The sequence below is a fragment of the Felis catus genome, chromosome B2 (genome assembly GCF_018350175.1).
Source record: "Felis catus isolate Fca126 chromosome B2, F.catus_Fca126_mat1.0, whole genome shotgun sequence".
Lineage (NCBI taxonomy): Eukaryota > Metazoa > Chordata > Mammalia > Carnivora > Felidae > Felis > Felis catus.
In genome coordinates, this window is record NC_058372.1 from 117,287,008 (window position 1) to 117,302,378 (window position 15,371).

A 15,371-nucleotide genomic window follows, 5' to 3' on the forward strand; every position below is an offset into this window, starting at 1 on the left:
TTGAGCCTTATTGACATTAGGGTCCATAAACTCTCAGCATTAATGTTTATTATTTGACAAATGATATCACTTGACATTTTCTGGAAAGAAAGAAAGAAAGAAAGAAAGAAAGAAAGAAAGAAAGAAAGAAAGAAGAAAAAGAAAGGAGGGAAGGAAGGAAGGAAGGTGCATGATAATAACCAATATGGTCTATTACTTTATCTTGCTTTTAACACAACACATGACATCAGAATTCTTTAGCTAATTGACAACTGAGACTATTCTATGGACAATGCAAAATGGTCAAACATGAATGACTTTTAAATAAAGACACAGTAGGAAGGCCCAGTTTTACTTATTGTTTTCATTTCAGGTTTTAGTGGTTGGTTGGTTTGTTGTTTTCTCTCATTTAAGAACCTACGGAGATTTGTTGAATGAGAAATGGAGCATAATCAGGCTTAACTTGCCTCAAAATTAAATGAAGCCCACTCCAACTTAAACATCCCAATAACATTTAAATTATATACAAGTGAATGAGGATATTCCAGTGCAGTACGTTCCATTGCATAGGCGATAGAGTGATATTTGTAGTGAATATACACTCTGTGTATATTTGTGACATTTGTCCACAAGCAAAGACCTGGAGGATGTCTTGGAATTGATGCAGGATGACATCAGTGCATCATGGCAGCCCTTGTGAGTGGGAAGTTTGTTGTTAAGGTAACAGGCTGTTAGGCACATTGAAACATGCTCTTTGAAAGCTTTCCAGAAAATAAATGGCCACAGGATGACATTTCACTATGTCTTCTCTACTTTCTCTAACCCTGCTAACTGGATGAAATAAATACTAAAAGGTGTAATTACGTGCTTTCTACACCCTGACACATTTGTAAATTCAGTTCAATAAGTTTCAGATATTCATAAACTGTTCCTGTTATTCTATCAGTAGACTAAACTTGGCAGGGAAATAAAGAGTTCCCACAAAGCAAAAGCACAGACATGTCTCTTGACCTTAACATGAAACATTGACCTGGTCTTTGGACAGGGATGCTTAACCTCAGGCTTATGAATAATTGGGTAGTCTGAAAGGATGCCAGGCCAATACTGAATTCTCTACAAGCACAGGAAAAAATTGTAGATGTGATGGCATTAGTATTTTTCTATAATTTTTTAATGTTTATTTTTGAGAGAGAGAGAGAGAGAGAGCACAAGCAGGGGAGGAGCAGAGAGAGAGGGAGACCCAGAATCTGAAGCAGATTCCAGGCTCTCAGTTGTCAGCCCAGGACCCGATTCGGGGCCCAAACTCACAAGCTGTGAGGTCTTGACCTGAGCCAAAGTTGGAAGCTTAACCAACTGAGCCACCCAGGCACCCTGGTGTTAGTCTTTTTTTTGGGATGAGGAGCTATAGTTTTTTTGTTTTGTTTTGTTTTGTTTTTTACCAGATTCTCAAATGACCTGTGTCTAATAAATAACAACAAAGAAAATAAAATGGCTATGGACCAGAGATTTAGAGTCTTATTTTTCCCCACCAAGATGTTGCTTACAAACCGCAGAAAAAAATGTTTTGGGTTCATAATGAGCTGTTTTTTGGCTACCACGAATAAGCTGAGCAGTAGCTTTGGAAAATTAGTGTGAAAACACAAAAATGTAATTGCTAAACAATCTGTGCATTAAGCATCAGTTTCAATTAATTTTAGCTAAGAATTGGGCTATTAATTTTAATATCTTACAATCACATTTATAATTAAAGTTAATAGCTTTAAAACTCACTTCAGAGGCTCTGCAAACCATAGTGTGTTCTTGTTTATTCAAGGATTTCTCTTTTTTTTTTTTTTTTAAATATGAAACACCATATTGTCTTGATGGACTTCCAGAATATTGGAAATGTACACATTTTTTTTTCTTTAACGATAGCATAAAAAGTGAGATTCTATTGTTAAAAGAAACAAAGGAAAATTATTTAACCCAATATTCCATTGTATAGTAAGTTTCATATAGAACTCAATATTCTAATTGGTTTTTGACTGCTTTGGACCTACAGTAAGAGGCTAAATAGCTTTCTTGAAAAGTAGCAGTAACAAATATCATTAAAATTTTATAAAATTATCAGAGGCTTTATCTATAATGTATAAAAGAAAATGTTGACTGTGTTTTGGTAAGCACATAGCTGGCGAATCTAGAAAATCCAGACCATATTGGGTGGCCTTGATTCAAAATTACTAGGAACAAAACATGACTCTTCTAGAATGGAGTCAAATCAGTAATTTTTAGAAACTTCTAGAAAACGACTTAACTTTGTGGAGATGATGATAGAATTTAATTACTTCTGTGATTATTTTCATTGATTTTTTTAATGTACTTTTGGGTTTTTGGCATAATTTTATATTGGATCTGGTATAGAATGCAATTTCAGGGATGCATTATCTTAGAATCGTTTTCAAATCACCTTTTAACTTACAAAAGATTTCATTTCACTGAAAGCTCAGACCTTCTCCCTGAGGTCCCTCAGGTCAGCCCCAAATCTCCACAACTCAGGATCTTAAGTGAACTACCCATATTGTAAGTCATCGCCAAGAGACTGGAGAGGATGTTTTCCAGTCACACGGGACTTTTGTCTGAAACTACTGGTCAGCATAAAAATAACACACAGATGTATGGGTGAAGAAGTGATTAAATAATAAAAGGCATGCCTGTAATTCTGTAGCAAAGCTAAATGTATCATACAGCCCCAGTTCTCCAGGATTGTCCAGATTCTTACACTGCTCCCATCTTCTCTCCTTGGGGTTAGACTATGAGTGCTTAGTCCCAAGGGCAAAGGATAGGGTGCACGGTGTGAGCTGGGTGGGCTAGAGGCTACAAATACTGACAAGTGGCTATGAACAAGAAATGACAGAACAGAGGTGCCACTGGAGGAAAAATCACTGACACAGAGACAAGGGCACCCTTTTTACCCCAATAAGTCCCCTGAAAGAGGTTCCTGCTAGACCCCCCCCCCCCCAAGGCAGCAGGCAACCCTCAGCATGGAAAATATTTCTGGGTTTTGTTTCTTACTAACAATTTATTTTTCTCATTACAGAGTAACAAATGTTCACTGTACAAAACTTGGTAATACACAGGAAACAAGATTCCCCACCCCCACCCCAACCACTCCAACCAGTAAGGACAATGGCTAACATTTGGTTATTTTCTTCCCAGCACCTTTCCTACACATATATCTCTATCCACCTGTCTCTTTGCACACCGCCCAAACCCTGGAATCTAATTATTTTTTTGTTATTTTTTACGTTTATTTACCTATTTATTTTTGAGAGAGAAAGAGAGAGAGAGAAAAAGCAAGTGTGAGCAGGGGAGGGGCAGAGAGAAAGGGAGAGAGAGAATCCCAAGCCTGTGCTGTCAGCACAGAGCCCAATGCGGGGCTTGAACCCATGAACCATGAGATCATGCCCTGAGTCGAGATCAAGAGTCAGATGCTTAACCAGTTGAGCCACCCAGGCACCCCTGGAATCTAATTTGTAATCTAACTTTATTCTCTTAATGTTTTATGCTTAAACATTTTTTCCAGAGACACTGGCTTCTAACTTCCCCTGGGCCTGATGGGCAATCCATTCCTCCTGATGTCATCCCTTCCCCATTATACATATTCTTCAAAGAAGGAAGGAAGGAAGGAAGGAAGGAAAGAAGGAAGGAAGGAAGGAAGGAAGGAAGGAAGGAAGGAAGGAAGGAAAGGAAAGGAAGAAAGAAAGATTTACTTTGGCCTGGGACATTTTCCTCTGCTATTTCAGGACACTGGCCCTCACTGTGCCTAACTCACCCCCTCTATCTCCCCTATCAAAATTTCAACACAACTTGTTTATACTTGAAGCACAGAATTGTATAAAAATGGAGGAAGAAAGGATGTTTCATTGATCTAAATCTGGGATGTGAATAGTTTTCCATACAATTAATCAGTCAATTTGCTCTAAACGTCTTAAGGTGGGGCAATGATCGAGTGGCCCAATAGTTATTAAGTACTTAATAAAAAAAATGCTGAATTGAATTGGATTTTGTTGTGTGTGTGTGGGGAGGGGAGGGGGATTTGAAAGAAGCCTGAAGAGAACAGGGAGGCAATTAGCTGCCTGCATGGAGGTGGAGGCAGCGTGCCAGAGGGCTCCCCTCAAGGGAGAGAAGTGTTAGGAGAAGGGGCCTAGGCATGAAAAAGGAAGTATCAACTTGTAATCTCTTTTTGTCTTCAATCAAGCAGATGCTTCCATCCAGCGAGGCATTTCCTGTCAGAGAGCTGTGGAAACAACTCCTCAGCTTCTCCCGTCCAGGAAGGTGTTCCTCATGCTGAGCTGAATGGTTTGGATAAAACAGGAAGAGTTGGGTGAGTCCAGATAGAACTGTATTGTGTTGGCAAATAAGAATTCCTTAGGCTTGGGGCGCCTGGGTGGCGCAGTCGGTTAAGCGTCCGACTTCAGCCAGGTCACGATCTCGCGGTCCGGGAGTTCGAGCCCCGCGTCAGGCTCTGGGCTGACGGCTCGGAGCCTGGAGCCTGTTTCCGATTCTGTGTCTCCCTCTCTCTCTGCCCCTCCCCCGTTCATGCTCTGTCTCTCTCTGTCCCCAAAATAAATGAAAAACATTGAAAAAAAAAAATTTAAAAAAAAAAGAATTCCTTAGGCTAGGGCAGCCTTAGGCAAAACTATGGATGAGATTGGTCTGGGGGAGGTGGGGATAGAGAGAGCATCCACATCTCCTGAAGCCCCCTCAGAGACAGGGGCATTCAGAATGCTTGCGAGTCCTTCGTGCCTGGCACGCATCAGGCCCGTGGCACATGTTTACTGAAGGGGGAAACATAGAAACTGACCTTCGAAGCCCCTCCTCACAGTGAGGAAGTGAAAATACGTCAGCTGTCCCCAGGTGGTACAAAAGAAGTCAGGCCGCCTGGTTTCATATATGAACATAGGGAGTCAAGAAGGAAAACCAGAAAAACAGGTTCTCCTGTTTGGAACTAGAAAACTCTCAACGTCTATCAAGGGTCAAGGATTTTGTCCTACTCCCCAGTTGAATGTTAGGACATCCAGATAAAGCAGTTTCTATTCGTGCCACAAGAGGGGTTATAGATAAGTCTAGAGAGGTCAGAAACAAACCAGGCTGTTAAGACAAGCTGAATAGTTTGCATTTATCTTGTTGTGATGGGCAGCCACTGAAGTTTTTAGGCAAGAAAATTCCTTCATTAAAAATTAATATGGTGGTTTTATGAAAGAAAGAGGGGGTCAATTCAAGTCAAGGAGCTATTTTTTTTAAGGAGCTGTGTTAATGAATAAAGATATTAAGGCTTGATGAGTAAAAAGCCCATTGAAATGATTTCGGCTGACGGTTTTACTTATCATATCTTAAAACTCAAGGGTGACTCACAATTTAAATGGTTTTGAATTGAAACCTCTTCACTTTATGACTTTTCTTACTATAAATAAAACTTCACCTCTGCCACTAGGAACCACCAGTTCTCATATTTAGGATTGCAAATTACCTCCAATCAAAAGGGCTCTCAACACCAGTGCTAATGCCAACTCAAGAAAAGGACAATCTAGCTACAGTTAGAGTGACAGTCGTTGCAGACTGAAATTTTGGGGGCACCTGGCTGGCTCTGTCAGTTAAGCACCCAACTTTGGCTCAGGTCATGATCTCGAGGTCCTTGAGTTCGGGCCCCGCATGGGGCTCTGTGCTGACAGCTCAGAGCCTGAAGCCTGTTTCTAATTCTGTCTCCCTCTCTGCCCCTCCCTGCTCACACTCTGTCTCTCTGTCTCTCAAAAATAAATAAATGTTAAAAAAATTTTTTTTAAAGACTATGAAATTTTCTCTTTTTCAGAACTTATCATTCTGGTGTGTCTGAGGTCTTCATGCTTACTGAGCTAGAAATTAAACATTTTGAGGAGTTGATCTTTATTTTGAATGAAATTCACGGTTTCTGTAAGCAGTAGAGAAAGCATATGCTACTCCAGGGAGGCTCACCTGGAACAGACGTGTCTTTGTTCTGAAAGTCGTAGAGCCTTTTTTTTTTTTTTTTTTTTTTAAATTAAGGAGGCTCAGCAAAAAGGATTATTATGATAAAGCTTAACTATTTTTGGTTTATAATTGTTTAAAAACTATAATGTTAGAGGAAGTCAAAACATCTTTCATTTTTCCCATGTTTCTTTTCTGTTTGCTTTTTTTGAGGTATAACTGAATAATATATAACATTGTATTAGTTTCAGGTGGACAATATAATGATTCAAATTTGTATCTCAGAATGATCACCACCGTAAATCTAAACACAACCACCAGTCTGTTCTCTATATCCATGAGGTTGTTTTTTTTGTTTTTCCTAGCTTCCACATGTAAGTGTGATCATGTGTGTTCCCATCTCCTAGCGTTTCTGTGGGCAGAAAGCCAAGAGGAAAGTGTTGGAGTACATACTTCTTGACTCTCTCCCGACTCCCTTTGGGATCTCTGTGTTAAAGAGATCTCTGGATCTCTGGTCTATATCCCTTTATCTTTGAAATGTTTGACTCCTTCTCAGTTAAAAAGGCCAGTGCTGGGGCGCCTGGGTGGCTCAGTCAGTTAAGCGGCCGACTTCGGCTCAGGTCATGATCTCACGGTCCGTGCGTTTGAGCCCCGAGTCAGGCTCTGTGCTGACAGCTCAGAGCCTGGAGCCTGTTTTGAATACTGTGTCTCCCTCTCTCTGACCCTCCCCCATTCATGCTCTATCTCTCTCTGTCTCAAAAATAAATAAACGTTGAAAAAAAAATTAAAAAAAAAAAAAAAAAGGCCAGTGCTGTGCTCTAGCTCAACTGCCTGACACAGAGGGCCCAGTGATGAAGAGAGAGGGAGTAGAATGACTCAGCCTATAGCAGTGTTTCCAATTCACCTTTCATTAGACAGCTCTTCATTTTGGAATTTGCTTAACGTATTTGCATAGCCATTGTAAAGCTGATACTGGGCTCCCTGCTTGGCTACCAGTTTTTTCTGTGTAGGTGCAATTGCTCAAACCGAGCAGAGGACAAGGACCCTCTAGAACCTAAGCACCTGCACGTATGTTTTTGTTTTATTTATTCGGGTTATTAATTTTGGCATTTTAATAGTTTGAAATGGGTGTCCAGAAATAAAATTTCAATTTCTCTTTTTAATTTTATATATATATATATATTTATTTTTAGTAGGCTCCACACCCAACATGGGACTTGAACTCATGACCCTGAGATCAAGAGTCACATGCTCCACTGATTGAGCCAGTCAAGAGCCCCTCAAGTCACAATTTCTATCGTTGTGCTTGTTATAGGAGATAAGGGTACAACTTTAAATGGTGTGATTTGCAGCTGAAGCTTGAGTCCTACAGAGCCCTGGACACTCGGTCCCAGACTGACTCTCCTCTCTCATCTGTCACCATTCACCCTCTCCCTCATCTGCCTGGCCATCCTGGCCTCTGGTTGGTCCCCAAACACACCCAAAATATTCCATCTCAGAGTTTTCCTGCATTTGCTGCCCCCTCAACCTGGTCTGCCTCTGCTGCACATATTGTCAAGGCTCTGCCTTATCCCCTTTATATATTCCCCTCAAGTATCTGCTCCCAGAGAGGACTTCACTGACACCTCTACATAAAGCCACGGTCCTCTGCTGGATCACTCTCAGCCTCTTCCCCTGCTTTATGTTCTTTACAGCACTTACCATTTCCTGTTGCTATTCTTTGTCTACAGTGACTTTCTGCCCCCTGTGGGATCCAAATCATTAATGGTGCAGACGGTTGGCCCAGAACAAAGCCTGGCTCCTAGTAGTAGGAAGTCATGAGAAATATATTGAATAAAAGAAAAAACAGTTGTTATCACAAATTTATAGTTTCTGACCTTCCCATAGATGGTATCAGAGGACTTCTTGGTTTTCTTCTTTTTTTCCCTAAGGGTACAATTCATCAGAATGTGCTCGACTGTCAATCCTTTGCCCTTTCTGGATCTAGTAGGTTCCTTTGACTGTGAAACTGTAGGGAAGAAATAAGAGGACAACCAGATACCTACTGGTTTTTGGTAATTAATTCATATTTCATATGTTCTCAAACCTGAGTGGCTCCTCTCAGTGTTGCTTAGCTTCTGAGAGAGAGAGAAAGAGAGAGAGTGCTAGAGGAGACGGGCAGAGAGAGAATCCCGAGCAGGCTCCACACTGATCGGGCAGAACCTGACATGGAGCCCGATCTCATGAACTGTGAGATCATGACCTGAGCTGAAATCAAAAGTCTGTGGCTTACCCACCTGAGCCACCCAGGAGCCCTTCAATGTTCTTAATTTTGCAAGGGATTCAGAAACAATTTCATCAAAATATTCCTTTTGCTGAGGAAAGTGGGTTTTTACCTTTATATCTACTGTGCCACAAACTGGGACATGAATCAAATCATTAGGTGGGAAGTCAGAATTTCTTTGCTATATTGTATTTTGTCTTTAAAGTCCCTGCGATTTTTCACATTTTCCTACAGGCCATCTTTACATTTCAATAAAGCATCTTTCCTCAATTATCCAGTAACATCGCAGATCCAGTAGGCTGGCCTTCATTAATCTCTTGATTTGCAAAAGTCCCTGGCAAAGCACCTGTATCCTCACTGTAACCATTTACAAGAGAATGTTTTTACATAGGAGGGTACTGAGCAACAAGACAGGAGACCTGTCCTTGTCCTAGACCTAATAATATTTGTTGGGTCAGTTTCTGGGCAAGTTAAACTCTTTGAGCTCCAACATTCCAGGTGTATCTTTTCTTTCAAGGCTAAAAAAGTAATTTCAAATCTTCTATTGGGTAACTGGTCAATCTGTGAAGAAAAATCTACTAGTACACTCTACACTTTATAAAACCTGGTAAAAGAGGCTCATGGGTATATTTGGGTAAACATTGTGAAAGCTTTGTTCTCAGATCTTTTGGTTGGCCCATGTCAACCTTTGTTTAAATAATTAATGAAGAAGCCCACAGGAAAACAAAAGAGCTGATTTGACATGCATTTGAGGAATGAGGATTTATTTTGTCAATAGGAAAGGAATGCTGAATTAAGCAGAAGTCCATTTAATAAGGTTAATTTCTCTAATAGCAATAATGTATCACTTTCTATTTTTAAAATCATTTAAGAGTTGCTTAGTGGGGGCCTTGCTTAAGATTCTCTCTCTCTGTCTCTTCATCTGCCCTTCTCCCCCACTAGTGCTCAGGCATGCTCTCTCTCTCTCAAAAAATTGCACATCTCCAGTAAAGATTCGAAAAATTCTGTATTTTAGCTGACAAATTATAAGGTCAAATCTGGTATTTAAATCTAAATTTGCTGTGTGTATATGCCAAGTTTGAAGAAAAGTCTGAAAATATGAACGTGAACTTCCTAAGTCTGTAATTTATCAGTAAGATCCATCTGTTTCTAGGTCCACGGTTACAGAGAAAAGTCTTCAAGATTGTTATTATTAATTTTTAAATGTTACTATAAAAATTAATACAATGTCATTATTAAAAAAATAAAGGAACGAAATTGTATAAAATAAAAATGTGTATCCCTTCTTGTCTTACACACACGCGCGCACACACACACACACACTTTCACAAAGATGGGATCACACTATACAAGATGGTCTACACCTTCTTTTTTCACTTAACAGTATCTCTTTGAAATCTACCCATATCACTGGATATGGATCTTTTCTGTTTAGCGCTGCATGGTATTCCGTTGCGTGAACATATCATAATTTGACTGCTCCTACTGATGAGCCCAGAGGTGCTTTCCAGTTTTTATTGAAAAGCAGCTAACAGTTCTTGAGAGCTCAGATTCTGGCATCAGCTTGCATGGCTCATAAGCCCAGTGGCTCTGCTTACTAACTTGTGTAAATCACTTCACTTCCCTCAGAATGCTTAGAATTATGCCTTCTTCATAGTGAGTACTATATGAAGGTTCGCTATGGTATTGTTGCTATGGATAATAATGCAAACCATTGCTTTTATATATACCTGATTTTTTTTAATGTTTATATTTTTTGAGAGAGAGAGAGACAGAATGAGAGAGGGAGACACAGAATCTGAAGTAGGCTCCAGTCTCTGAACTGTCAGCATAGAGCCTGACGTGGGGCTCGAATTCACAAGCTGGGAGATCATGACCTGAGTTGAAGTCAGACACAACTGATGAGCCACCCAAGAGCGCCAATATATACCTGAATTTTAACTCTTTAATGGATCAGATATTTTTGAGGACACAGAATTATACCATGGTGGAAACCGCCGATGAACCCTTAGTCTTCATTTCTTATTTAGCAGGAGAAGAATGAATAGAAAAGTATGCATTGCTCTGCTCATTGAATACCAGTGCTAGAGAGTGTAAATAAAAATATGTGTTTTCTGAATTTTTCGAATTCATCATCACTTCCAATGTCCTAAATCAGCCCATCATCTTCCCTCACCTGGGCTATTACAAAAATCTTCTAACGTTTTTGCCTGTCTGCTTCTGAGTTTCTCACCCCTTACATGTAACCTCTGACACTTCTGCCAAAGGAATATTCTAACGTTCCCTAATTTTTCCAGGATAAAATCTGAACTCCTTAACCTGGAATGCAAGGCCCTCTGTGAGGTGGTCCCTATCTCTCTCTCCAAATTCCTTTCTATAGCTCTGGCTTATTTCCACACTCCTGCCATATTGGCTTTACCTACACTCCTCTGAATGTACCACACTGTTTTCTCCTCTGGAAATTGCACACACAGAAATTCTGTTTCTTTGAATTCTGTTTCCCCTGTCCACACTTTGAAGCTTCTTCCTCTTTTAAGACCAAGATCTGGCCTCCCCATGTCTTTGAAATCTCCTTTGAGCTATAGCTCTCCAAAGGATTTCTGACAACCCTACTTTATATCATTTTGTACCCCTATTAGGGCACTTTTCATATGGCAATTGTATTCTTATGAAAGTTCAAAAACACACCAGACCACAATAAATATGAGGGAAAGGGCTCTGACTCATTCATTTTTATATGGCTTTAAATGAATATAATGTCCAATACATTATGTGCATGCTTTCTGAATTAATGAATGAACAATCTAAAACTGAATTTCTATTCACATTTTATTATAAGCCTGTTTCCTTAGGTGTGGACATGTGGTAAAGCTGGGGAAATGCATTTACTTCCAGGGATATGCTAAAATCTTTCAAACAATCACTTTAAAGCTGACTTTAAGGCAGCCCAACATGAATCATGTTTTATGTGAGTGAATATTGAATAGACTCTGAAGTAGGAATAAAATGACCCAAGTTCTAGTCATGCCCTTACCACTCTCTAGTTATATGATCCTGAGACAGGCACTTAACTTGTGTTCATAAAGTAAAAAATGAGGGAGCCAAAAGGAATGATATGTCAAGTATTCCAAAGCCTTTTTTTCCAATAAGTTAAAGAAATGAAGATCATGCCTAAAAGAAGATTTGGCCTGCTCAAGTTCATTATAGCTCATTCCCTTATAGAAGAAACACCTTATAGGTGTTTTCAGACCAGCAGTGGCACAATGAGCAGTGATTCCAAGTGTCAGAACTCATTAAATGACTATTGTAACAGAACAGATTATCAGATTTGACATTTCTTTTGAAAAATGAATGTGTCAACATTTTCTCATGTTTTAAAATAAGTGTGTGAAAGGGTATTCCCAGGGATCCTAAATAGCACAATTTAAACTGCATTCCAGGGGCGCCTGGGTGGTTCAGTCAGTTGAGCGACCGACTTTAGCTCAGGTCATGATCTCACGGTTTGTGAGTTCGAGCCTCATGTCAGACTCTGTGCTGACAGCCCAGAGTCTGGAGCCTGCTTTGGATTCTGTGTCTCCCTCTCTCTCTGCCCCTCCCCCACTCATGCTCTGTTTCTCTCTGTCTCAGAAATAAATAAACATTTAAAAAAGATCTTAAACTGCATTCCATTTTTTTAAACCAACATTGTGGCTTAATTAGAGACTATACATAAGTGTAAATGGTTACTGTTTACAATGTCAGCTGTACACGTGTATGGATTTTTGTTGGTAGTAGAATTAAGGCATCCAGATATTTATAAACATTTTTACAATTCAAAATAACAAGTCATCTTGCTTTAATTTAATAAGAATAGTCTCACACAATTGTCAAGAAAGAACATATCCTTCTTTCCTCTAGGTCATAATTTTGGGTGGAGACACAGAATACCAAAAGAAGATTTGTTAGGTATTAACTAATTTATTGTTAGGTATTATTTGTTAGGTATTAACTAACTTTATTAACTAATTTAATGTGGTTGTACTGTGATTTGATTGAGCAGAAATTAAAGATTAAATTGTTTTACAATAAATTTTCACCATGTCCAAGAGTGTGATACTGAGAGGGCCCCCCCTGTTTGGTAAAGGATGTAGCACTCACAAGGTGATTGAGAGACTTGTTGAACATTTGCTACCTGCCAGGCTAAGTGCTTTACAAATAATATTTTATTATCATTGAATTCTTAAAATGGCATTATAAGGACATACTATAATGATTGACACTTCATGAATGAGGACAATGAAGCTCAGAGTGGTCAGTACAAGTTGAGATTTTAACCTAGTTGCTTGATTCCAAAGCTATGATGTCTGTGTAATACCACACTCCCATCACCAAATAAAACATAGCTTAAAAGGCAGCATTTAGGGGCGCCTGGGTGGCGCAGTCGGTAAGCGCCCGACTTCAGCCAGGTCACGATCTCGCGGTCCGTGATTTCGAGCCCCGCGTCGGGCTCTGGGCTGATGGCTCAGAGCCTGGAGCCTGTTTCCGATTCTGTGTCTCCCTCTCTCTCTGACCCTCCCCCGTTCATGCTCTGTCTCTCTCTGTCCCAAAAATAAATAAACGTTGAAAAAAAAAATTAAAAAAAAAAAGGCAGCATTTGGGCTGTGCTTCAGGAAGGGACTGAAATGAGGGGTGATATAAGCAAAGCACCAGGATAGTTACAAGATAATGTGAACTGTGTCCTAGTGCAGCATTTCTCAAATTTTCATAAGCCGATGGATCATTTAAGGATGTTGTTAATTGCAGAGTATGGTTCAGTAGGTTTGGACTGGAGCCCAAGATCCTGCTATTCTAACAACCTCCAGTGATGCCAGTGTTTCCCATCCTCAGACCACACTTTGAGTAGCCAGGCACTGAGGCCCAAATGGTTCAGTACCATGGACAGTGGAACAGGTAGGTTACCATTACCATCTTTTCCACTATTTCAGCAAAATCTACCATCTTCTGTGAGAAGATTCTTGTAACAAAACACACAGTCAGAAACTTTTTTGAGAACGTACCTCCTGGATTGCCAGCAGTCATAAAGTGATCCTTACCCACATTTGGTACAAATCTGTACAAAGGAAAGAATTGGGACTTTAGAAGAAAGACATTTTGAATCTATATGCTATTAGTGTTCCTCAGGGAAAAATAATCTAATCAGATTATCGTCAGATAAGGGGCTTAATACAGAATTTATAAAATATTTAAGTAATAGTATCTGCTGTAAAGTTATGAAACCTCTATTTGAGAGGAGTTAGTACTCTCACTTGCATGTTTAATGAAATTAGCAGCATCTTTCTCCTGCTAAATATGCTGAACTATCAGCCAATTGCCCATAATGAGAAAGAAAAATTAAAAAAAATGTGCTAGAGTGGTATTCAAAATCATGGTGAAATAAAAATGACCTTAAAGATTTATTTGTAAATGTATTTCTGCTACCTTTTTCTTTCCCCTGTATTCCTTCTGCCTAATTCCAAATTTTAAAGATAAAATCAGATAGCTCATTTTCTTTAATTGACTTTGTCCTTTTTTTACCCCTTACTTTGAAACAGCAACTATGGCTTCCAGCAGAGATACCTTGGGGGCCTTGAGACTATCAATCTATTTCACAGCTGGAGTGAAATAATTCAGATGAGAATCTAGCAAACAATTGCATTTGTTTTCCATTGAAGATTAAAAAAAGTGTTTTTTTGATTGAGGACCTCTTCTCAAGTCTGGAGATGCTATGGGCTGCATTTATGGAAAAAGAAAATGGGTATATCACACAAACTTTCCAACACTCCATTTCTTAGCCTTGTTACATGATCTACTTAAAATACTTACTCTTTTTATTCCAGTGTATATTTTCAAAATGAATTTACTAAAAATTTGTTGCCATCCATTGGGCTTCCATTTATAGTATACCAGCAATGAAAATGTAGATCTTCATATTTCAAAAATTTTCTCAAGTTAATTCTTGATTCCAAAGGAAGAGTCTTCTTTTTTACTATGTTAAATAACATTAAAACAAGTTTGGTGTGTGTGTGTGTGTGTGTGTGTGTGTGTGTGTGTGTGTTTAAACATGTATTGAGAATCTATGTCACAGCTGTGAAGAGTCTTATATGTGTTGTTTCATTCAATTTGCACAAAAACTTTGTTCCTACTTAAGGAATGGGAGAAATGAGGTTCAAAGTTCCTCTGTTAGTAGTGTTTGTAGGTAGTTGAATTACAGAGATGAGTGCTCTCTTCCCACTGCGCACTCTTTCTTATAAGATGGGCTTATTCTAGTGGAAATTTACTAAGGACATAAGGACAGGGCAAAAATATTATGTGTGAAGTGCAATGCAGCCTGATGGTGAGAAGGCCCATCCATTATTTCAAAGGCAGATATGGAGCTAAATTCAAAATCCATTATCAGCATGTTATACTTACTGGATTTTTTTTTTTTTTTCTCCAGATGGAGAGACACTGGCCATTAGCAAAGATTAAATAATTTACCTGAGCTTGCCCTGAGCACTCAATGCCAGGAAAGGATTTATAACTATTATCTTGGGAGTTGCTTAGTCTACTGAATTGTAGATAACTATTTATAAAACATTTAATCTCAGTCTTATCTGAGACAGATAATAATTATTTTTAAAAGAAATGTAAATAATTCTTTTTTGGTGGTCTCATGTAGTCCATCTCTGCTTCTTCTTTTTTGGCTGAACCACTGAAATCTAACTTCAGGAATGAGGGATCATCAATACCTGTGGCCATAAGAATGGGATTATTTTGTCTTTCATAGCCCTTATCACTTCCTCTTTGAGGAAGGAAGGCTCAGGTACCCAGTGTGTAAAATGGTTAGATGACCATTTTAAAAGTTTCACCACTTGTATTACACACAATGTCATGTTTGATGATTCTATGGACACTATGAACCTGATATTCATTCTCCAGAAAGCTAGTGAACATGACCAAGAGATGTCTACTCTCAAGAGCTCTATAGTAAAATGTGGTTTCATAAATATATAGAGACTACAACTAGAAGAAAGTCCCAGTGAAATCACACTCCTTTGGCGGGGTGCCTTGAAAAATGTGTAAGAAAACCAAGAGAATTAAGCAAGGTGCTGTGGGCTAAAGACTACTACTAGTTGCAGGTGGCGTAAAA

The 15,371-nt window shown here is 39.1% G+C and overlaps 1 protein-coding gene across 1 annotated transcript in view; it reads right to left on the reverse strand.

Annotated features, from left to right (window-relative positions):
- The window catches only part of LOC109499893 (translation initiation factor IF-2-like), a 29,804-nt gene that overhangs the window by 12,201 nt on the left and 2,232 nt on the right, over positions 1 to 15,371 (reverse strand). The window contains exons 2-3 of the mRNA XM_045058659.1: positions 13,261 to 13,313; positions 7,839 to 7,969 (exon numbers count right to left, since the gene is read on the reverse strand). Coding sequence (XP_044914594.1) covers positions 13,279 to 13,313 — 35 coding nt within the window. The 3' untranslated portion in view covers positions 7,839 to 7,969; positions 13,261 to 13,278. The remainder of the gene's footprint in view (positions 1 to 7,838; positions 7,970 to 13,260; positions 13,314 to 15,371) is intronic.